This window comes from Haplochromis burtoni, unplaced genomic scaffold (assembly GCF_018398535.1).
Source record: "Haplochromis burtoni strain Fernald_Lab_line unplaced genomic scaffold, NCSU_Asbu1 Contig_97, whole genome shotgun sequence".
Taxonomy (NCBI): Eukaryota; Metazoa; Chordata; class Actinopteri; order Cichliformes; family Cichlidae; genus Haplochromis; species Haplochromis burtoni.
In genome coordinates, this window is record NW_024582458.1 from 1,676,220 (window position 1) to 1,701,126 (window position 24,907).

Genomic DNA, 24,907 nt, shown 5'->3' on the forward strand with positions numbered 1-24,907 from the left:
ACACACACACACACACACACACACACACACACACACACACAGCAAGCAGTCAAATTCTGCAACCCAGTTTACTTGGCTATTATTAGATTTTCCCTTCAGTAGTTGTGAATCAATACACTCCATGCTGTTTTTCCACAATCTTACCTCCCTCTGGGGTTTTGAAGTTGACGGGATGACTGCCTGGGCCGTTGCCCCGCCCGTTGAAGGTCATGACGATGAGGCTGTACTCGGAGAAGGGCGTCAGAATTGGTACCGTGGCGTGGTTCTTATCCCCGGGGACTGCCAGCGTGTGTTTATCTCCGGGACTTTTCTTTGAGTCCACCAGACTGCGCAGACGCCACCAACTTATCTACATCAGGAAGGAGGCACACAGAGACATCCTCAGCAGTGCCTACAAGATATCAAACTTTGAACATCATACATATGTACATGTGTGAAGGAATGCTGACTGAGTTAGTGTGATTTTTTTTTCCTGGTGCTGTAAGCAAGAAAACATTGAGCTGGACACCAGTAAAGGAGACAGAGTGAGGTGAGAGAAGCAAATGTTTAGAGCAAGGTCAGTGCCATTCCTTTTAAACTGTGTCTAAAAGCAAAGGTCTGGTTTTGAGGTATTACCCTGTAGCCTCCCAGATGTCCATGTAACTTGTCCTTGTGTACTCGTGTCCAGCTAACCTTGACCACGGAGCTGTTCATCACCTCCACAGCTACATCATCAGGTGCAGCAGAGGGAACTGCAAAGGCAAACACACATTATAATCTACAATAGGCTGCAAGTGAGGGAAGGAAAAACAAACCCAAACAACACAAAAATACAAAGTACTACTCGGCTTGCTTACATTTAGGGATCACTGATTTACTGGAACACCTACGAGGAGGGAACTCTACTTGGAGTCACAAAAAAATGAAAAAACAAACAAAAAACAAAAACAAGTGCTACATTTCCTAAAATCCCATTTTACTCAGGACACAGCAGTGAGAAAGTGTCATGACCTGAGGTGACCTCCTGAGGACAAATCCAAAAGAAAGCTAAACAAAAGAAAAGGAGTAAAAAGTACGGTACATGGTGCTTTCTTCTTCTAGCACACTGAAAAGAAGGATTTTCAAGAAAATAAAAAAACCTTGTTTATGAACATGTTTTCTTATTTTTTGTCTAAAAAGAAAACATTCCTAACAAGCAAGTTTTGCACAACTGCACAAAATTAAACTCATTCTAGGAAAATATGTCCAACGTTTTCTTAAGATATTTCAGCTCATCTTGAGCTTTCAGTTACAGGATATGACAATGGTTTGGCTGAAATTCCAGAAAGAGAATAAGATTATTTTTCTCTTATTTCAAGAGTAAGGGCACTCAAAACAACTTTTCAATTTTACGCATTTAAAGATGCCAGTTTAGCTCAATGCGTTCAGCATGCGCTCACATGCTGCATGGCTGAGAGTGGCAAGCCTGGGTCTGACCCTCGGCCTGGTTAGGTGGCTAGACAACCTAGCAAAAATTCTTTCCATGTTTAGCATAAAGCTAACAAAGGCCAAAAAAGTGAAAGTTTTTGCCAAAGGTCATGTGGGCACAAGCAAAATGAAAAAAATGTTTAAATGTTCTGAGGTTTAGAACATTTAAACATGTTCATTTTTTCTTTTCTGTTTAGCTTTGAACAAACTGCAGCAAAAGCCAGCTTATTTTTCCCAACTTTTCTTTTTAGAAGGGCATTTTTAGCCATGCCATGTGTGTTTGTATTTACCAAAACAATAACTTTAAAAAAAACTGCTCCACAGAGAGGAGGACGGCTGCAGTAATATTTATTTGCTAGGAAGTAAATTCAAACTCCCCTTTCCCATAACATATTCTCATTTTATTGTGAATACTGAAAAAAAAATTAACTTATACTCACAGTCCTCTCCTGAATAGCCAGTCACTAACTTGGGCTCAGGTCCAAAGCCCTGACGATTCTTGGCTTGGATCTTTATTTCGTAGGGAACAAAAGTTGGGGTGTTCTTCACCACGAATGAGTGTCTCTTCACTGTGTTCTCCTTCCAGTCTTCTTCCACATCTTGTCGTCTGTAACTCACCTTGTACTCCAAGCCGGGACCATTGTGCTCAATTGGTAACAGGGGCTGTATCGTAGCAGGAAAAGAAAGAATGGAGTGGGTTTCACTGAGACTTTCACAGTTGCGTAAGATACTTGTTATATTTCACCACGCTATGTCACTCCTTCCATAGGGAAAAAAAATGACTTGTCCGGTGAACATTGCTTGGAACAATGCTTTATCCCACCATCTAATAAAACAATGGAACAATTGACCTGGTCTAGCAGCAAGGCTTTTCTTTGATATAGTGCTTGCTGAGACTTTATAGATGAAAAGATTCATCTCGTCACAGAAGTCAGACCGTGAGAAATAGAATGAGATACCATTATCCACAAAAGCAAATCATTAACAGTAGGAGAGCTCATGAATCCAGGATTCAGGGGCTACATTACCATGACGGGGCAACCGGATAATAAGTGAAGGAGAGATTCATCTTTCTACAATAAAGGCCAATATATGACTGTGAGTGTTAAAAAGAAATTTTTTATCTTCATAGCTTTCCTTTCTCTTTCTAATCAAAGACAGAGAGCAGCCTTGAATGAGGAACTCATTCATGGACATTCCAGAAAAGGGCTTCTTTAAAGATCTCTAGAGTGAAATATCATAAATGGGCCATTTCTGTTTCTTTAATTCCTATTGGTAATAGCCTATGAAACATTGATAAAACTTTATCTCTGTTCTCAGAAATTCTTTGACTGCTCAAAACTATAACGATAGGAATAATGTGCTACGTAAAGGTAGGCCACGTCGCAGAACTTGCAGAAAGAAGATAATAAAAAAGACCAAAGTCTATTTCTTACCTCCCATTTGATATCCATTTCATGTGGCAAATGACCTTCGATTCTGATATTTTCAGGGTTCCTGTCAGGGGCTGTGGAGGAAAAGGAGTATAGATTTTGTCAGCATTGCTAGTGGAAGAAATCTCCAGTGAACGAGGCACACGAGAAAGCAGAGTTTCAACAAGAATGGAATCAATTATGTAGCAGGTCTGAGTGTTTTAAAGTTCACAGAGCAGCAGCGTATCAAGTGGGCTGGAAGACCCTAACAAAAGGTACTACTGGTAAATACTGAGCGATGAAAGGAGGAAACTCAGACCTTCTGGAGGAGTTTTGTATCTCTCTGTGGCCTCGCTAGGACGCCCGGTTCCCACAGCGTTCACGGCGGACACTCGGAAGCAATAGTCGACATTGCCGTTGAGCTTGAGCTCAGCAGAGTTGCGGTTCCCAGGTACTCGGAGCAGCTCCTTCCAGTTGCTTGGTTCCCAGTGGCTCTCCTCGTACTCGATAATAAACTCTGTTGACAGGCATAGAGACAATCAGAGGTCTCCCTCACCGCTATGAATCCTGCCAAAGGATTACTTATCTAACCACCAGCTGTGCAGAAAACGCCTCAAACCCTGCTCTGGGCTTGTACATTCCTCAGGGAGACTAATCATGATTCATGCTTGGATGAACCAATAATGGATTCATATTGTACAAGATGGTATCAAACAAATCTATTTACATGCAGGATGCTGCTCAGGAATGTGTCTGTCATATTAATGGCATTCGCTACGAGATGCACTGATCCTCTCTGCGCTGTATGTCCTGACACCTGCACACATGGATGCTCCTTTTTACCTGTGGTTGAGCTGTTGTGGTCGTCCCCGGGGACCCATTTCAGCGTCACATTTCTGCCCTTGCGGTCAGACAGTACCAAGTTCTCCGGCGCATCGGGGACATCTGAAAATCATTGTAACGGCACGGCTTTTAGAAAAAGAAAAAGAAAATCACAGGGACACAAGATCTCTGCAGCAAGAAAAAGACCCGGGGAGCAAACGTTCAATCGTTCCCGGGAGTCAGAGGATGTGGGACCAGCTGCATCGCTGTGCTGCCCGTCACTGTTTTCTTTAGACTTTAACATGTCGACAACATCTTCAAAGAAGCTGTGCTAATAAAGCCACGGTCTGCACCTTCATGCTCTGCGCTTGGCTTCCTGACATTTTGTGGCCTTCTTGAATTTGCTGCGCATTAATGTAGCACCAGGGTGCTCTGAACTTTTGACCCCCGAAGCAGCGCTCACACGTAAGCTCACCTAACACCATGAGGAGGGCTGAGGCCACGTCTTGGTCCGCTGGAGTTTTTGCCACACATGTGTACACACCCTGGTCACTGTGGCTCACATTCATGATGTGAAAAACACCGTTCTCCACAAAGTATCTGTCGGTAGAAACATGGAGACGGGGTATTGATTTACCAAAGGAAAAGGGCTTTTCAGCTGGGATTAGGTCTGCAGTGCTGTTTCACCAAATAAATAAATAAAAAATTCTACCTTGAATTCTCAGTGTAGTTGAGGGCTATCTCCATATCATCTTTTTCCCACAGGAGCTCAAAGTCATTGCTGAAGGACTTGTCGTACTCCGCCAGGCATGAGAGCTGGGCCGTGGTACCTATTAGGATCCGCTGGTCCGCCGGGGCCACTACTATTCGAGTGGGATCTTCCAAAGGAAGGACCAAGTTACTTACATTTTGAGGCCCGTGTGAGGCTTAACACAATTCTTTTAAATGACTAAAACAGTTTACCTTTTACATAAAGCATGGCATTGATAGCAGATGATCCCTCTGTGTTTTTGGCCAAACACGTGTACTGTCCTGTGTCACCCCTCTCCACATTGTAGATCTTCAGTGACCCGTTTTCATGAACAGTAAACCTGGGTCCATGAACAGATTCAGGGGAGTCGTCTTTGCTCCTGGAGAACATGCAAAAGTTGTCAGAGGGGAGAAAAATAAATGCAAATACAGGTGGTCTACACTACTACACTATGGCAGCAGTGAAGCGATAAAAGCAGGACATCAGAGCTGAGTGACAGGGCTACTTCAGCTTGATTTGAAGAAATAGCAGGTCGTGGGTAATGAAACAGCCAGTATACTGAGGGAGTGCACGCATCGACCAGCTGAGATCTACTGCCCTCTGCTGGTAAAAAAAGCTACACTTACCAAGTGATTGTAGAAGGAGGAGAGCTGAAGACCTTGCAGTGCATCGTCACTCCCTTCCTCTCCACAACAGAGTATTCCTCCCCCTCACTTGTTAAAATCATGGGCTGCAGATCTGCAAAAACCAGCAGGAGACGCTCATCATAACATCGTAACAGTGCTGTTAGAAAAGCACAATATATTTCTTTCACCGTGGAGGAAATGGCTTCGACAAAAAAAACCCAAAAAAACCCCCACACAGCTAGATTAGGTTTTAAAAGCTGATAAAACAGGAATGGAAATAGGCAGATAACTGCAGGTTAAATGAGGTGACAACAGTGTTGCTTTACTTGTGCATTAACTATGAGCTTGTTGTGTTTTTAAAAAGGAAAAAGAAAGAAGAAAATAAAAAAAACGATTGAGCTGTCAGGTTGTCAGAAATGAGCAAATGTGAGAAAGAAATCAAAGCTGAAAACAATGGAATAATGAGTTCGCTGAGTGTGTGCACCTTATCAGTTGTAGCCAAAGCCTCCCATTAAAACGCTCTGTCTCTACTAATTGTTTACAAAGGCAGCAACTGGGACTCAGCATTCAGAGACTGTCCAGCTTTATTAACTCCTGTGTCACCAAGAAGCAACTCCCCACATTTGAGCTGCACAACAGATTTTTTTTTTTAATCTGCTCTTGTAAAGCAGCACATGTTTGTCTTGTGGCACTCGAATTGGTATGGAATTGAGAAGGGACTTGTTAGCATATAAATGGTAGGGAACAGGGCTTGTAGCTCCACAGGGAGAACGGCCATCCTGAATGAAGGAATACAGCTTGCAGACAGCTCTCCTTCCCTGGGCTCCTCACTGTTTTATGGGCATATGCCAGCATCAGCGGCAGCTCTCGAGCTTGACACATCAGTCAGCGATCTCTCTGTGTCTCACAAGGAAGTCTGAACCTTATTCATGTACGCTGCGACACAAATACTTTGTATGGATGGTATTTTCATAGACCTCGGATGGTGAAGCAGAATTTAATAAAACTGTGGCTCGCTGATATACTTACTCATGATCATGATGTTTGCATTGGACAGAATGGTTCCGTGTCTATTGGAGGCCTCACACTGATAGACAGCACTGTCAGAAACTTGGGCATTATGTATAACTATGGTGTCACCAATTACCCTCCTGTTTCGTGCTGGGGACTCTGGAATAATACAAAGGTACACTCAGTGAACACAAAGTTTTAAACCAGCACAATTAAAAAAAATCTATATGCTAAGCTGAAATTCCCAAATTAACTAACATCAAAAGAATGTGAAGCAACAATCACTTTGATTTTAAGTCTAAAACATCTGTGTGTTTGTTGTGTTAAAGTGATGTCGGCTGAAGTTGACCTAGGACCTGGCCACACTTTGGTGTACTACCAATCTGTACCAAAAGATGGAGCAGCAAACCAACGTAAACTTCTGTTTCAACCAGTTTTACCCTGGAAATCGGGCACATGCAATCATACAAACTCAGATGTTGGAGTTGAGGTGTGGTATCTTTAGTGCGTTACAGAAAAAGTGAGAAAAAACAGGAATTTTTTGGGTTCTTAAGCTAATTAATCACTAAAATCTTTAATCAAAACAGATCTCAACAGATCACATTCATCATCCTTGTAGTATATATAAATATTTAATCATAAATATATGTTCTCTCTATTTTCAATTTTAAATGAGAAACTTAAATCATTTTATAATTTCATTGAAAAATACTTTGCTACGCGTCCATGCAGTACCTTGACGCCCCCACCAGGGGCCTTTTACACTAAATCCCAGTGAACTAACTGGGTACTACAATTGGTTTTATTGGTTGTTTGCTTTTTTGGATGCTTTTTAGGGGGGTTGTATTGCAATGTTTAAAGTACCTGTGCACAATTTGAACAGAGACTAGAGGCTTCACACTAACAGTTAACACTGCAGCTAACGTAGCCCTAAGCCTCTAACTAGATTTGTTATAATAAACTTTCCCCGGCTGTCAGGGATTTAAGTGACTTCATATTTTGGTTTTTGAGGCCATAGAAGGTCTTATATCCCTCATATTCTCAAACATGCAGTGCACATTACCTTTAATGTACAAACCTAATTAATAGCATTCACGTCAGTGTTTTACTTGTCTCTGTTTGCCTTTTCTTAGATTCTATGGTTGTGTCTCAACAGATACTACACAATTATGTTCACATTCATCATCCTTGGAGTACTTTCCCACTTCTGGATACTTCCTCCTCATGTTCTACGTTGTAACACTGAACAAAACAGCATCAACCTTTAGCCTTTCTGTGGGGTTCAACATGTCTAGCAATCACAAGGAGCTCGCAGCACAAAGAAGTGAAGTGAGCTTTAAGTGAGACTGCTGTGGGACTGACCCTGCAGAGGTCCACCGTTCACCCTCCATGTAGTCGTCGGCTGAGGAATCCCACTGGCAGAGCACTTGATGTGCACGTCTGAGCCGATCATACTGAGCTGACTCTCAGGCTCAAACACCCACTCTGGAGGCTCTGAGAACACACAGTCAGCGTGATGTTATCAGTATAAAGAAGACACTGAGCACTTACAGAGGAGAACACAATCACAGGAATAGTTACGCAATATGTATTATTCAGTAAAAATGAATGCTACATTTACTACCGATTACACACAGAAATGGACCCACAAAAGGCTCTTCCGCTGCCTTCAGCCTCACCACCTGCCACCATGATATAGAGATTATACTATTATGCATTACTTGGAATTATTCTTAACACCGTCTTTCACACACACAACCATGTTTAACATAGCAATCAAAAGAAAGGAAGCTGACAGTGAAAAAAATAACAAAGCTGCTGTTTTAAGGTGTAATCTGTCAGTAAACAATGGGCATGCACCAATAGCTATCATTCATTTAGTGAGCTTTTTCTTTAAAACCAGTATGTAGTTGGATTTCAGATGTTTATGCAATCAGATCTTCATCTTTCAATGATATTTAAAGCTTTTTTTTCCATTTGAGGCTTATTTGAGGAAAATAAGAATAAAACTGTATCAGCCATCAGAGCCTTTTCTTAATCTTTCCTGTACCTGATAACCATTTGGCAGATCCACAATCCGTAAAGTGGGAACAGAGTATAATAACTAAATAAAAACTAGCTCCATTTCCACTAATCATAGAATCTTACTTACAGATTAAAGCATTAGAGTTAGGTGATAATTTGATATACAATAAAAGAAGAATCATACTTTTTCTTAAAGCAGAACTTTTACTTGTGAGGATTTTAACACAATGTATCGTCACAGCAGCTGGTCTTTAAACCCCTTTTTATCAATGATTAGACGAATTTGTCAAACAGAAATAATGAAATCAATGTAGACAAACCAGATGTGACAACATTGCAGTGTGTTGCACTGTACACTGTTTTTACCTTCGACTGTCACGGTGAAGGTATGTTGAACTTCTCCCAGTGGATTCTTTGCCTTGCACATGTACTTCCCACTGTCTTCCAGCTCAGCTCTTGGCACAATCACCAATTTTCCATGATTCTCAAATCTCACTTTACTAGGAAATTTGTGGCCCATTTTCATCCATTCAACCTGTGGAGTTGGACTGACAGAAAATGGGAACAAATGGTGAGCCTAAAAATAGTGACATACTGCCTTTACATGGCTAAAATTAAAGGTCCTGGAAGGGCTAGAGCTTATCCCAGCAGTCATAGGGCAAGAAAGATAGCTAGACCCTGGACTGGTCACCTGTCTGTCACAGGGAAAACACAGACAACCATTCACACCTACAACCAACCAAACTAATTAAGTGTCTTTGGACTGTGCGAGGAAGCCAGAATACCTGAAGAGAATCCATGCAAACACATCCACACCACCATGCTACTCTAACATAGCAATATAACTGCTAATATAGTAACTCTAAAACATTAAGGTAAATTATTACTCACAATCCTTCAGCAATACACTCCAGGTTCAGGTCCTCTCCTTTGACCAGCTGTATCTCTGATTTGCCACCAGGGGGCGTCAGAAGAGACGGTTTTCTTTCCAGAATTGCATTAGCTGAAAAGAACAGAAGACAGAACAGCGTATTCACACACCTTTCTTGTGCATGAAGCAGTTCATACACATGCAGAAATACACTAATATAACTTACCATTTTCAGAACTGTCACTTTTTCCTAAAATCATGACGGATGAGACCAAAAAACAAACACACAAACAAACAAGGAAAAAAAAACACACACACACAATGAACATGTGAAAAATGTGGATGATGCACATCACCAACATCTGAGTCACATCATAAAATCATAGAAACAAAAAGACGCGCACAAACAAAACAGTGTGACACTGGGATGGCTTTTGAAGTGTTTCCTTTCAACAACGGTATCGGCGAATGTGCTGGTAAATGAACAGTGCTCCAAAATCAAAGTACACGTCACGCTGGTTTGAGAGGCAAACAATAATCGAGTGGAGACAAAGAAAACAACGAGACACCTACTTGTCTTGACAATGACAGACATGGCGGTCTTCTGAACGATCGTTCGTATTCTGGGGAAGGAGGCGAAGCAGCAGTAGTCTCTCCTGCTGTCCTTCTCCACTGCGTGGGAGAAGTAAAGGTCTCCGTTCAGGCCCACGGACACCCTCTGATCCTGCTCAATGTGCTGGAGATCTGAGCACAGGAAGACGGTGGCAATGATTCCATGTAGATGTAAACAATCTTTAATTGAACAACTGCTGATTTAAATCCATGTACTTCAGCTTAACCCAGCTAAACGACATTGGAACATAATGAAGTAATTTTCCTAATACTTCACTGAGACAGTTACTAAGACCTTCACAAAAAATATCTGTTTACAGATTGACTAAAAGTTTCTGAAATTTTATGGCTTGGGAATAGTAAAAATCAACTACCATCATCTAATTTGGATCACTTGTTATATGTTTCATAAACACAGCTGCACACAATAATGAATTCCCCTCTCATTTTTAAATAACTGTGGCACAACGAGAATGAATGTTTCACTGTTTTACAAAGACCTAGAAGAATAGTCTTTATTTTGGTCTTCTGTACCTTATTTATCTCTGGTATAAACTTCCAAACTGCCTACGAAGCAGAGAAAGCTCATCACTCTAATAACCCCACCAGCTGAAGCAGTCATTTCTGCACTGATATAATGGATAACACTTCTATAACACTTCTGCCACCACGGCTGTGAAGTGTCTTTATACATGGAAAAAAAATCTTTTAAACTGTTCAAAAACACTCCATACCATAATTTTACTACTGGCTTCTTCCAACTCTTCAGTAAAGCTAAACATAACAAACATTTTACCTGATATATTTCATGTATGTGGGAACGTGAAAATAACGAAGTTCTGTGGCTCTGAAAAGAGAGTCTGCGGTGACTTTCCTTCTGATTAGCATGTGATTCAAAACACATTTTTATAAGCCTAATATATCTTATGAAATTTACCGTCTAAACTATTTTTAATTAACCAAGTTAGAAAGTCAACACAACTGAAAACAAAATAAATTCATAATTATAATAAAGGTCAATCATAAAGGACCAATATGGCAAGGCCATGATGATCCACTTGGTAAAATAAATCTGCTTGGCATCTTTCTTGGCCTTAAGACAACAATTCTGATGGCTAAAGATCCAAATGGGACACAAAAGAAAAAAAAGAAAGAAAAAAAAGAAAGAAAAAAAAGAAAGTCAACACCACACTGTGCACTCATCACAACATGAGATATTACTTACTAATAGTCATCCAGTAGATCTGCAGTGGAGGTATACCGTTAGGTGGGTCACATTTTAAAGTAAATGGCTGGCCTTCTTCTACCACGACAGGATCGAGTGTCTCTTTAGGGAATTTAGGAACATCTGAAAACAAGATAAACTAGAGTTGAAAAAAATAATAAATAGTGTGGTGCAGTTTTTCTTTTCAACAGAAGATGGCAGTAATATCATTCTTGAATTCTACGTGTAGCACGTGTCAGTTTTACCTGTGCTGCGAATCATTCAATAGATTGAATCCTAGTGTGCTCTGTTTATTTATTTATTTATTTATTATCTTCAGTTCTGGCCCTCAGAAACAAAACAGACATCCCTACCGCTATTGTTCATGGCCCTGTCACCAGTGCTGAGCGGTTGAAGCCCAGCCAAATTTAGTCAAAGTCCCCTGTGGAGTGGATTTTCTTGGAGAATTTATGTAGTGTTCTTGGGAACAAAATGAAAAATGAGGCAAAGGAAATGATGGAGAGGCTAGATCACACCCGATGCTTTTTCTGGTGCAGACCTATAGATGAGACGCTGTGAGGGGTGGAGCGCTCGGGAACCTCAATGACTTTCTGCCACGTCCAATACAATGAAAAGCTCACAACAGAGAGGTGCAGTCATTACAGGGAGCTGCTGGCCCTGAATCACTTTGAAAGCTCTGTAACAGAGCACCTCACACACACACATCTGCACGCACACTCAAAGATGCAGGTTACTCACTGGGCACAATGAACTCAATCTCCTTCGATATGGCGATGCCTAGTTTGTTTGAGGCGTAACAGCGATAGGTTCCCTGGTACTCTGTAAGGTTCCCATTATTGGGTATCACAAAGGTCCCAGAATTCTCTTCTTTCATCAGGCGGGGGTCTTGAAAGGGGTCGAATTCCTGGTCATTCTTTGTCCATCTGAATCTACATAAAGAAAGCCAGTGTTAAAATGTCAAGTTTTAAAGCTGAGACTGTAGCACACTCAGTACCCAAAGTTACAAATCAAAGCATCGAAGTGCAACATGTTGATGCTAAAGTGTTGTTTGGTATTTAGTGTCTGTTTGACTGCTAATAACAAGCTCCCGTCCTTTGAAGTACTCACTCTGGCTCGGGATTCCCTTTGGCTTCACAAATCACGGGGAAGCTTTCGTCAAAGGGAAAGGCGATGAGAGTGCTGGGCGACTGAGCTGTGATGGTGGGCAGCTGCTCAACTGGGCAACAAACAGACAGGCAAGCATGAAAATTAAAGAAACAACACAGGCCTCAAGAAAGCTATTAAGAAATGTGTCATACTCATCATGATACTAGGACAGTGGTTCCCAACATTTTAGATTTGTGAATGCCAATTTCCTGAGGAATATGCTTTTGACTTAGCTCAACACATCTTCAATATAGTCTGCTTTTGAGGTTTTAAGAAGTCTGACATGGAAAAGTGCCATCTTGTTGTATTTTGGAAGACAAAAATGACCATATTTCAACAAGTGCTATCAGTCAGTTACAGGCTAATTCTAGCAAGTTTACTTAGCATCCATAAGCTGAATGGATGCAATACACAGTCACAGATACTTGCTAATTAGTGCATGTAACATATTCATAATATAAAATCATATAATACTAGAATTCTACTCAGCAAAATTGGCTGGTCTGTACCTCACAGGAGGTCATAACATTTGTCAAATAATGGGATTAAAATGCTGCAAAAGGCACCAACACCTTAAACATGTTACAACATGGTCCAGTTCAATGACTTTAATTGGTGGATGCCAAGCAGACACTGATCAGTTGTGTGACTGCTGTAACTGTTAATATAAAGATTGAGGCTATCAGTAGAGGCCCAAACCATTTTTGTGTACAAGGCTCCAAACATGGTCTTTAACCCTCTGCGGTCTAACCCAGTAGATGTGCCCACAGTGGGAAGGTGTGTGGGTGAACTGTGGGGGTTGTGGGCAAACACAAACTTATCCCACACTGGTCATAAGCGGGTGTGCCCACACAGAGCCCACAGCAGATTTTCCCTTTGGGGACCTTCTATGGGTTTTATTAGCAAACCCATAGTTGGCTTGCCCAAAAAAAACCCACGTGGGACCCATGTAGGCTAGTTCATGTAGGGCCCACAATAGTTTTACTCCTTGCGGCTCCCAAGACCCCTTATTAAGAATGATTTAGGTCTCTTCCTGATTGCAAACAAAGTATTTAAAACATTATTGCATATTTTAGTTGCCTCGGGTTGGGATTTCGGGTTAGGGTTTTGGTTTTCACCACTTACAAATTAGACCTCAGAGGGTTAATGATCAAACATTGGGCACTGTAGAATGGAAATGTATGGGTTTAACTCATTTCTGTAGCAACCTTCAAATGGCTAACTGAGGAACTGCAGTTTTGGCACTTTCAACTTAGCTTCATTGCTGCTTGGTTGGGAACCACTGCACTACTATGACAATTACATGTCCAAAAACAAAGAAAACAAATGTATCTATTAAGATGACAGTGTGCTAATGCAATGAATCACAATAAAAGCTCTTCATTTAGTCCCTGATGGCCTTGATGATAAAGCAGTGACATGTGGTGTGGATGGAAAAGCACATGCCTAGTCCTAGAAGTGCTAGAAGTGTAAATACCAGTATTATGGAGTCATGACTGATGTCACATGGTATTCAGATCCAACACATATGGCTGTAAGTAAAGCTAGTGCTAAGCTTAATTGAAAGCCAGGAGATGAAAAGGAAAGAGCAGAAGACTTCACTAATACTAGCTACAGTATGGCAGGGTAAACTTACTGTTTATGTGACCTAAAACTATATAATCCATGGCAGCAGGGGGAAATAAACCAGAAACAGTCAGCAGTGTGGGAATAATCCTTTCTTGTCAAGTATTCTCTAAACACAAGCCCTTTGTAACATACACCCGTGTAATGGAAAACACAAGCTAGAATTAAAAAGACTTCTCTGACAATGAGCCCCAAAATGCAGCCGCCTTTTTCACAAAACCTGTTTGAACTGTTCTTTATCAAGGCCTTAAGAGATATTTTTTAACTGAATAATTTAGAGGAAGAGGGTTGATGCGCGTTACCAAGGAAACTGGGATACACGCATACAGCTAACACAAAAGGAAAGAAAAACCTGATTCAAACAAGATAATAACTGTAAATATATTCAATTCACAAAATGCTTGATGATTGTAACAGTTCTCTACAGTGTGATGTATTCCCCTCTAAATTATTCAGTGCCTTTCTTTTTCTGATAAAAAGCACTTCAAGGAGAAGTGCTCTCTGTGGATGAGCACAAACAACAAAACAGCCCTTTATACATTTAACCTTTCTTTCATTCATGAATCGTTTTCTTGGAGTAGCTCTGAATGTGTGTTTATGTGCCAGTCTGTCAGTCTGTTGTCAGAATTCAACCAATTTGTGCAGAACTGTAACTCATCACAGAGAAATTTGGAAACCCCACCATAACTTTTATGATTTATTTGTTTACAGATGAATTTACACGTGAATTACCTCTTGCAGATTTTTTTTATCATTAAAAGAAGATTGCTATTTCAGTCATCATCTCTTCTGGGAGTGTCCTGCGCTTCCACTCACATACTTCGAAAGCAAGCAAGTGCTGGAGCAGAGAGCAGCAGCAAGACCCCCAGACAGAACAGAGCAGATATCAATGTGACACTGATTAAGCCAGACATAACATAAAAGGGGTGGGCATGGGTTGTTAAGTGGCTTGCAGACGCCAAATGATTGTGAAGAAATGAATCAGCAGAGCAATCATCTGATGTAGACTGGCAGAAGTTATCTGATCTGGAATTAGAGCTGAGCTCACTTTTGTGGTGTGCCTGAACTAAAGCTGGAGTTTGGAAACTACATTGTTTTTATTAAACCAGATGTTTTGAGCTTGAAACTAGTGACTGAGACAATAAAGTCATCAGGAAAGATTTCACCTAAGCATTAAATCATAAGTTAGACTGTACTTCCTCAAAGTACACTCTAACTTCTACTTGCAACTACAGGGTTCACCCCCTGCAGGCCATCAGACAGAGGGCAGTTTTAAGACACTTCAGCCCTAGTTTCCCTTTTCAGACCTGGAGGCTGCATTCATCTTTAAACACTCATCAGCCACTTTGTCAGCTGCTACAGTCAGATGGCAGCCACTCCGTGCATTTAGGCATGTAGTCATGGTCAAGTCGACCTGCTGAAGATCAGCCTGAGCATCAGGATGGAGGAGGAAGGTGATTTAAGTTACTTTGAAGGTAGGGTAGCTGCCAGATGGAGTGGTCTGAGTACTTCAGAAACTGCTGATCTACTGGGATTTTTCTGCACTACTATCTCTAGGGTTTAAAGAGAATGGTCCAAAAGAGAGAAAATATCCCTATTTCTGCTACAACATGTGGATGGTAGGATCAGACACAGTTCAGGCTTCTGCTGCTGGTGTAATAATGCGGTTTTCTTGGCACAACTTGAGGCAACTGAGCATCATTTAAACAACACAGCCCACCTGAGTGTTGTTGCCCACCACGTTCATCCCTTTATGACCAGAATGTACCCATCTTCAGATGGCTGCTTCCAGCAGGATAACACACCTTGTCACAAAGCTCAAATCTTCTCAAACTGGTCCCTTGAACATGACACTGAATTCACTGTACTCAAATGGCCTCCACAGTCACCACATGCCAATCTAATAGAGCACCTTTGCAATGTGGTGGAATGAGAGTCACTACATGGATGTGCAGCAGACAAATCTGCAGCAATTGAGGGATATGTGAATATGGACCAAAAAGTGGATCCAACCCAGTGCGAGCAAGATATACCTAATAAAATGTCTGGTTGATGCATATGCACTCTGTCTTCTTTCGCTGCTAATCCTTCACTATCCTTGCACTGAGCATGTGTTGTATTGTTAGATTTTAAATTTCTGAAAACAGCTACTTCCTGCAAATGAAGAGAAAAACAGTGATGCATACCTGGGCAGCTAAGAATTTAGTTAAAGCATTTGTTTTCACATTATTATTTTGACAAGAGCATAGCTGCTTTAATAGAGTCTTTTATTCTTAGACGTTTGGTTTTATTTGCCAAATTTCCGGTATGCATTTCTCTGATAATTCCTGTAATTCCCCCCAAAAAAACCACAGTGGAAATGAGGTTTTTAGGGGATTTTGTCTTCTTCTTTTGTGGTGTTAACAGAATACAAAAATTACATTCCAACTTGAAAGCAGAGTTATGTTGTTAGACATAATGTATCTTTTTATCTGGATAATCCACATGATGTCATGGTTTTTTCAGTAGAGGAGGTTTTCTTTGATACAAAAGAAAAGGCTCTAAGAAAACTCTTTTCTATTTCTTTTGTCATCCCACTGAACCCCCTCCTAAATCATCCTGCATCCTTTGTTGTGAATGTGTGACTTGTGAAAGAGTCATGACTTACCTTCCAGCGGGATGTCAATGGCTGAGGTCGTATGAAAGGCACAAATACAGATAACCACCAACAGCACGGTGGCCAGTCTGGGGCTCCTCAGCAACCTCATAGTGTCGAGATCTCGGACAGTCACAGGAAATTAACGCTCTCCACTTTGTTTTCAGTTCATGACTATGGTGAAGATGCAGTACCTGTAAGGTAGCACAGATGTAGAAGACCCCATGAATCCACCCACGCGCTGGCAGACAGAAAGGCAAAAAACTCCAAACAAAACAAATCCCCCGTGACTCCAAGCCCGACTGCTCTCTGCTCAGCCAGGCATAACCAGGCACACATTTTCATTCCCATCAACGGGGACTCAGTTCTGAACTAGTTCATATTTTGGTGTGACAAAGAGAAGAAATATTCGCATTAAAGCCTCCTATCATCCCATTTCCCCATGGGGCTCAATTGTTTTGTAGTCTGCGGAAGTGTGCGGCACAAAGCATATTTCTCAAGCGACAATGGAAAGAAATAAACAAATGAGGGAGCCTGTGGATTTATTAATGCGTGGCAGATGTTCAGCATTACTTTTGGAAAAAGCCAAGATTGAAATCAACATCAAAATTACCATCAAAGTTTGGCCGATTTAATCATCGTGCTGTTTTGATCTGTGCCTGCATGTTTCTGATAACAATGACTCAAAGAGATTACGAATGCGGACCATTTTATCTTTTATTGCAGCAAATACTGTTGCCTGAGGGGTGGGAGACATAAAAAGCATGCATAGTTAACAGTCAGACTGAGTAAGCTGTCTGCACTTGCACACCGACAGAGCTGCAAGAGGACAGAGTGCTGGATAATTTTCCATCCAATAGACGAGAGTCTGGACCATAATGAGCGCATGATCGGTCCAGAGCAATGTATGGGAATTCTAATGTCTTGGAGCAGTACTATAAGAAACCTCTGGGGTGTCACTTCATTAGTCGTCCCCATGTTGGCTGTGACCCAGCTCAGCAGGTCATGCTGGAGTAATTAGCTCAGCAGCTAACAACAAAACAGAAGACTAATACAGAAACATTAGAGTTTTAGAGAAATCTTAAAGCTGCTGGCATACAGGGAACTCGTGACATTCGTGTAAAACTGAAATGTAGTAAAGAGCATCACAAAGGATAAATCCAGTAATTGCAATTACTGTATTATTAATGTTGCTAAGCAAACCAATTAATGTCAAGGAAAGTATCTGAGTATATGAGCGGCACAGTAACTACCACTCAACCAACTGAGCAGTATCTTTAAAAGAGCTTCCTCTTTACAACAGTGCTCAAATCCAGCTCACTCTTTTCTTAATCTTCTGGCTGCTTTCTCCAGTTCAATAGGCAACACTGAGGTCAAACTCCTGTTCAAGGAGTGTCATTGAATAATTGACCAGAGGAGGGGGAAAAAGAGTCGATTTCATTCATTGGATGCAGGCGTGCTGTCAGATGGATGTGCACTCTGAACTCTTCAACCATACCTCATGGTAATGGTATTAAGTCTGCCTGAACCAATTTGTGCTATGCCCCACCCACAAACAGCATCACCAACAAGGTGCTAGGTGCTGTATGTCACATACATCAACCCACTCGATCACAATTTATGTCTATTGGCTATATTTCCAACTGAAGATTTGTGTGTCAAACTCATCCAAGAAACTGCCTCAGGCTTTTCTTTATTTTAGCCTTCCCACACATGGCGTTTTATGATAATCAAACAGATCCAAATTAAAAGCTAGGGGTTTTGTGCTAATTACCTTGTGCATTGTTGGTAAGCCCCACCTGGTTAAGGAGCGAGGGCCAAGGTTACAATCCCCAGAAGAGAATGTGCTTTCATTGTCTTATTGTGCCGGCCAAAATCCTTTACCAACCTAACAACACCTTCAATGGATTACACTTGGTTCAAACTGTGCCTGATCATTTGCCTTCTGATTTAATTTGTTCCCCCCTCGTTAAACATTTATTGAGAACTCACTTGGCCATCTGGCTGAGGGAGGTCCGCTAAGAGCTTAACTGCTGCGAGTGATGAAGTCTGCATTGAACTCACAGGGTATGGTGCCTATTGGAACTATATGATGCACAGGAGAGAGGGCACCACTCTCTCGCCTGATTTACAGACCGTGGGCTGCTCTTAATCCCCGCCTCTTTCAAGAGCAATCACACCAGCCAGAGATTGATGAAGCTGGCAGAAGGTTAAAAGCTGCTCGCTGTGGGAAGGCCAGTATGAACCCTAACCTTCCTCGGCCAAGGCTCAGACGAGACAGAAGCTCCGCTGTGGAGGGGGGGCAAATGGAGGGAAATGGGCCAAGTGGAATCTGCCTGTGAAACTTTAAGGCTCTCTCCGAGTGACAGATTCAGTGCACTCTTCGATAGACTTCCTCGTTGTCAACAAGACCAAATCATTTTTGATTACTTATCCATTTAATACAAAGGCACTTGTGATAGCATCATTAATGTCTTGCCATTCCCTTACTTTCTCAAATTATGCCATTGATGTATTAGGGCTAAAAAGGGGGGCGGAGGGTGTCCTGTTTTCACATTCTCAAAAAAAAAAGGAAACCACTGTGTTTTCATAATAACACAAGTTAATAATCTTAGTGATTTAGTCAATGGAGAACTTAGAGAAATTAACTTGGGCAGTGGAGAGAGTATTTTCTACTATCTGTTGACATTACATCGACTACAAAAATAAATCAAAGTATAACTGGAACATTAATCAATTAAAAATAAATCAGCCTTTTTTATTAGCAAAGAAAAGTGGGGATAAGGCCTGTGACTTCGAAGTGATCTACTAATTATATTCTTGATTTATATTGTGATGTACAACACAGCAATCAACCATCAACTTGTAAGAGTCTAAATTAAAGTCTACAAATTCCTGAACAACTGTCCACAGCCAAACCCTGCGAGTCTAATTGCTGGTGCCTGGGACTGTGCTTTGTCTCTCTGTGCAGTGCTTGGTGGTAATGTTCCAGGTTATAAATTTAGGTTCCTGTCTTTGTAAGCCCCATTTTTAAACAGTCTGATTCACTGAGCATGCAAACCGGGCCATAAATAGCCACAGTAGCTTCATCCGTTTTATCCCAGACACCTTATTTACCTTATTTCTCCCAGACAGTCCTTTACACTTAAGGTAACCGTGAACCTGAGAGACTCTGCAAAAAGCTCTCGTCTCTCCTTTCTCTTTGAGTACAAGGACGGTTGATTAAACCTTTGTTGTTTTGAGGGAAGTGTTCTATCAGCTCATACTGTGAAAAGAGAAATAGATTTTTTTAGAGATGTGCTTTTCTGTTATATGCTCTAATGTGCTGTGTTCCTTCTTTTTTAATGCCTCTCAGAATTAAATGTAAGACCAACTTCACAACAACAAAAACAGAAAACAAAAACTACATCATTTATTCTGTGTTAGGTTCACCCATTTGCATTTGTTGAGCTAGTTGATGCTTGAGTTTTAAAGGTGTTGTCAGTCACTTTTGCAGTTATTTAATAGAAAAAATAAAAAATATTCATCTTCCTCATCTCAAGTGTCATCTCCCAGTAAAGGCTCTAACACACATGCATAAATGTGCTTATTTATTCCAAATAATACGGTGGTTATTGTATGCAGATTAGACATGTGCTAATATTAACATTGTGCCAGCTAATTGTAGGCTTGAGTGTCCTAAAAATCATATACTCTCTCTGATAAAAAGTTTGATTACACCATCACATTGTAATGGAATATATTAACTGAAACTATTAACTAAGTGTCAGTACAACAATGTTAGATCAAACACACTTACACTAACGCCAGTTAACAGCAGCTAGCAGAAGCAGCGCTTACTGACAGAAATGTTCCTCAACGACTCACCTCAGTATAGCTTTCATCACACGACAGTGAGCTTCACTGGTTTGTATCAGGCTCCTTTCAAAAGGTTTTACAGCCTTGTCCAGAGTAAATAGGTGTGAACACAAACTGAGGTAACAGCTGAAGATGAACGGCAACCAGAGTTATTTGTCCTACAGGATTATGCAGTTGACTATTGACATCTAGTGGGGAGATTTTACATACTCTAAAAAAACACATGTATCCTTGTTCGTGAGCTAATTTAATTTTGCTGATATAGGCTTTCATGTAAAAATGTGTTCACATGTGGGGACTGCGATATTTTCCACTGTACCCAATTTTACACTTCACACAAAATACAGCATACTTCATAAACACCTTGATTGAATTTGTGCTTCTTCACGTCATTGTGAGTACACCCACAGCACGTGTTCTCAGCTAAAATAAATGCACATCATTTTCATCACATTCAAAGATACCAACAGGCTCTTAAGCAGCAGTTTAAGGCTAAGTACCTTCAAGATGCAGAGTGGAGCAGGCAGGGATTTAACTGCTATTTGCCATCATTACTGAAGAAATCATAATGAAAAAAGATTTTACAATTCTGAATCGCTACGTCTAATAAAATCCTAAAATCCTACTGCCCACGTTTTAGCATTTTTAAGACATTTGAAAGACTGACTTACAAATTAACTGTCAGTTCAAATTAAGGCCTTATTTTTACATGAATAAATTCAGTGCCTTTTAACTTCTTGGCGTTGATTCCAAGAGCTTTACTGCTTTTCTTCACACTCTTGTACTGTTTACTGTATCACTACGCAGCCTTTTTACTTAAGGAAACAATTCTGGCACGCCTTCACAGTACAACTGGCAGGATCTGTCTATCGGTTTCTTGACTCCTATAGTTTAGCCATCTGCTCTAGCTTAACACCCAAACTTTAAGCCATAAACATGTACTAACAGATCATATAAAAGGATCAGACAATGTAAGGAAGTATTTCAAGGAAAAATACCACACTAGCAAGTTGTTTCGGGAGCATTCTTCACACTTGCGAACACGTTGTTTGGTAACAGGGTGGGGTCCAAGCAGGGCCATACAAAGTTCACTACAGTAGGCCCTTGAGCTGGCACCATCTGCTCCTTTCACACACAAAGACAACAGGCAGAGAAGTGTGGGTCTACTGTAGTCTAATGTGCAAGCCTGTAATAGGATTAAGCAGATCCTCGTCTTGTCAGACTGGATTAAAATATCCTGCGTGCTAAAGTCCTGCGATGGGAAGACAGCAGCTCCGCACGCCCCTCTCATGGTCTTGATAATGCCTCCACTCTGATTCCCATTTGATCATTCAAGAACAATTAAAACAATGGACCAGCTGATTAACACTAAGCTGCAATTGACTTGCTTTGCTTCTGATGTGTGTAATGAGTTGTTTTTCAGCCATTTTGTTCCTCTTTTCTCCAATCAGTTGCTCATTTGGCATCCGATTCACACACGCTGCCTGGATCAGGGTGGAAAAATAAAACAGTTTTTTTTTAATGTCAAAATTAATTTTCCTGTGTTTAGACATTTTGTCTTTCCCATTTACTCCTCTGAATTTAGATAGGATTCTAACCTTTTGGCAATTATAATCCTTATCAGTAGTTTTCTACAAGCTTGACCATGCAATTCATCTGATATTAAAATATTAGAAAAAAGAAAACAGAAACAAGATGATAAATGGGTATAGGAAGCAATAAGCGATAACATGCCTGACTAATTGAGATCTGGCTTTACAGCACTTCAGAAAGCAAGACTGTTCAATTACCACACCATTAATATTTCAGGGATCTCTAGCCTTCGGATGCTGCGAGCACTGGGAGCGCTGTGGTGACAGGATGAGGATGGAAGAGGCTGTGGATGAGAAATGAGAAGAGATCCTCAGGTGTAAAGGAAATAGAGTGGGTGTACGGATGAGCTGAGGGGTTTGTGACCTCTGTGTTGTGTATGAACTAATGAGGAAAGGCCTTCGTAACCCTGCATGAACTCTCACTACCTGAGAGAGGCAGATATACTACACACTGCAGTGAATCTGCAACTGCAGCAAGACGATCATGAGACCAGCTGGAAGTATGAGCATGTATGTTGTAGTTCATTAAACAAAAGAGAGCATAAACAACTGAAGAGCTCTTCAATCACTAGAAGTTGTCATCTTGTCAGTAATGTCTCTGCTTTATTCTTTATAAATACAAGCACACAACATCTTTCCCTTCAGCAGTGTGTCTCAGTCAAGTCTACGTGTAATATTAAGAAACAGGACTGAAACATGTACAGACAAACCCTCGTCATATATGGTAGCCACTAACTCTTATTTCTTCTCTGAATTATGAGTTTTAATTATCGTCTGTTGCATAATTCATATGCCTAATGAAAACACTTGGATGGATCGCCAAAGCATGTCACATGACATGGTAATAAATCATCCAGGATGTATGTGCCATGCTTTCAGAGTCCTCACTCTGAACCTGTTAATATGTTTAAAGCTAAAGGAAGGTTTGCACTGCACCTGTCTGCATCACAGCTTACAGCTTTTTTCATTTTCTCTCTGATCTGCTCTCTTTGAAGTCCCACAGGAGTGGCCCTTGCCCAGGACAATAATCACATTAGCGTGTGATCCTCACTGAGTAGCCCGGCAAAGAGATGAAATTCACAAGTTGGACTGCGGGCACTGGAGTATTATTTTGTGCTCCACTCCACATTCATTCATGTAGTCTGACTGATGCTGGCAATTTCCCCAGATGAAACTGTGCCACAGCAGGACATGATCGATGGCTCTCATATCCCAAATCCTTACCTCCATCAGACCCTGTGCGCAATTTATTTCTGCCAACAACCAAGAAATTCGGATGTCCCTACAGGTGTTGGGAAAACCTGTTTTTTCCAGAAATATCTTTTTGCACTCGGTCCATTTTCAATCCCTTCAGGTGTCTCATACACATGCAGTCCAAGTGATCATTTCAGCCTGTGAAATGAGAGGCTCTCTGCTTGCTGAAATTCCTCATTTGAATTTCCTGTTTCGTGCTAGAGCTGAGCATCTGGACAGTGTTACCCTGGCTAAGCTTTTTGACACATCTGTCGGATGTGTGGCCCCACTCCCTCGCCCCTCTGTCGCTTATTAGGGTCGAACAGAGTTTATCTTGTGACAAATGGAACGGTGAAAACTACAGTCTAAAGATTTACAGTGTTTAAACACAACAAGGCAAAATCTCAGTGTTTATATTAGCTGCTCTCCAGCTACAAATGCAAATCAAAAAGTAATCTAATCTGTCAGCTATCAACAGCAACTTTCAAACAGCTACATGAGGGATTGGCTAAAACATGTTTCCAGTTGTTTAAAGAAATGCTTCCAGGTTTTTTTTTTACTCAATGTACAAATTCAACAACCTCAAAACATCTAGACATGAAGCAAGACGACAGGAAGCTTCTTCTTTAAAGGGAACAGTTCCAAGCATTCAGTGCAGTTTCATTACAGCCTGCTTTTGGCACACTTCTTTTAAACCACTTAACCGATGAAATCGAGATGCTTCCAAGAACGCTATCTTTGAGTAGATGAGTGGATGAGTACATAAAACTAATGTGAGGTCTGCAGTGATGCACCTTGAGGTCAGCTGAAAAGTCAACACCTTAATTGCTTCGTGCAAGTTTAATGTAAATTTATCTTGGCAAGAAGCAAAGGACAGGAAGAAGAACGAATGTGGATAGAGTCTGGATTTGTTTAGCAAGTTCCTTGGAAATTATCCTGACAGAGTGTACTGCCACTGCATGCTGCTGCTTTAATAATCCATACGTCGGAGAGAAATGTCAAAGAAAAATGGCAATAGCCTAATTACGCTGTCAGTGGTGCTGTGCAGTGTATGTACCCCATACACCTGTTATAAGTTCAAGAATGATGTAAATGCCCATTTGGAGTTTATTTCAAAGCCACAGTGAAAACATTAATTATAACAAGTCATAAAACGGCTGCTTAAAAACAGGGATAGATGAGCACTGACAGAAGGATCGTCTGTTGTAAACATATTAAGCCGCTACCACTGCGAAAACACCTATATGTAGGTGAGCCTTCCACCTTAAGAACATGGACTTGTTAGCCACTGTGGTCTTCATGACCACAACAAGGAGTGACAGTTAATTTACTGAAATCAGTCAAACACTGAGACCGGCCCAGGATTCAGTTGAACGGTGATCCAAATGTACCATCCACGCTGCTCCAAGAGACAAAATAAAGTCCCAGTTCATGCCAAATCATGATGATGTCTCTCTGCCTCTTCTCATCACTGCAGAGTAGATCCAGACTGTCAAAATGCAATCTAGTTTCCAACTGTGAGTCAGACTAAACACACTTAGCGAGGATCTGGAAAGACAGTATGTGTTTGCACACTAATTTGTGAGTGTGTGTGAGAGAGAAAGAGGGAGATGTACTCTTCTAAAGTCAATTTAAGCATCCAAACATTGAGTAAATACGGATATTGTTATTTCTTACAGCTTCTATTTAACAGAATCAAATATATCAATATCTTTGTTGTTCCAGTCAGCAGAGTAAATCCTGAGCATTCTTCTATGAACTGTGAACACCAGAAAAACATGACCTTTAAGGAAAGTCATCCTAATCGCCTTGATTCATTCAGTGGGGTAAAATGACTGTTTTATTCCACATTATTTTTATTTTTACTTTTTATGTCGAGTCTCATAGTCCTATTTTGTTGTTTCATTTAGTCAACATAAGGTCAAGTTAGATTTATAGTAAAAACTACACAGAAACATTGTTACACAATCCTTACAAAGACATAAAGTGCCAAATTCACACATATCTAGACAATAC

At 40.8% G+C, this 24,907-nt stretch overlaps 1 protein-coding gene across 10 annotated transcripts in view; it reads right to left on the reverse strand.

Moving 5' to 3' along the window:
* The window catches only part of chl1b (cell adhesion molecule L1-like b), a 70,163-nt gene that overhangs the window by 15,015 nt on the left and 30,241 nt on the right, over nucleotides 1–24,907 (reverse strand). For 5 of the 10 annotated variants that reach the window (XM_005941608.3, XM_042222910.1, XM_005941609.3 and 2 more), the window contains exons 2-22: nucleotides 16,221–16,402; nucleotides 13,584–13,601; nucleotides 11,909–12,017; nucleotides 11,540–11,730; nucleotides 10,802–10,924; nucleotides 9,538–9,708; nucleotides 9,191–9,214; nucleotides 8,985–9,096; nucleotides 8,460–8,641; nucleotides 7,431–7,562; nucleotides 6,087–6,227; nucleotides 5,058–5,169; nucleotides 4,644–4,810; nucleotides 4,393–4,558; nucleotides 4,156–4,280; nucleotides 3,702–3,803; nucleotides 3,178–3,375; nucleotides 2,883–2,953; nucleotides 1,887–2,109; nucleotides 616–731; nucleotides 145–349 (exon numbers count right to left, since the gene is read on the reverse strand). In XM_005941608.3, coding sequence (XP_005941670.1) covers nucleotides 145–349; nucleotides 616–731; nucleotides 1,887–2,109; nucleotides 2,883–2,953; nucleotides 3,178–3,375; nucleotides 3,702–3,803; nucleotides 4,156–4,280; nucleotides 4,393–4,558; nucleotides 4,644–4,810; nucleotides 5,058–5,169; nucleotides 6,087–6,227; nucleotides 7,431–7,562; nucleotides 8,460–8,641; nucleotides 8,985–9,096; nucleotides 9,191–9,214; nucleotides 9,538–9,708; nucleotides 10,802–10,924; nucleotides 11,540–11,730; nucleotides 11,909–12,017; nucleotides 13,584–13,601; nucleotides 16,221–16,320 — 2,788 coding nt within the window. In that variant the 5' untranslated portion in view covers nucleotides 16,321–16,402. Of the gene's footprint in view, nucleotides 1–144; nucleotides 350–615; nucleotides 732–1,886; nucleotides 2,110–2,882; nucleotides 2,954–3,177; nucleotides 3,376–3,701; nucleotides 3,804–4,155; nucleotides 4,281–4,392; nucleotides 4,559–4,643; nucleotides 4,811–5,057; nucleotides 5,170–6,086; nucleotides 6,228–7,430; nucleotides 7,563–8,459; nucleotides 8,642–8,984; nucleotides 9,097–9,190; nucleotides 9,215–9,537; nucleotides 9,709–10,801; nucleotides 10,925–11,539; nucleotides 11,731–11,908; nucleotides 12,018–13,583; nucleotides 13,602–16,220; nucleotides 16,403–19,325; nucleotides 21,043–21,064; nucleotides 21,943–24,907 lie in introns of those variants that run through there. The other 5 variants (XM_042222912.1, XM_042222913.1, XM_042222915.1 and 2 more) reach the window with 5 other exon arrangements.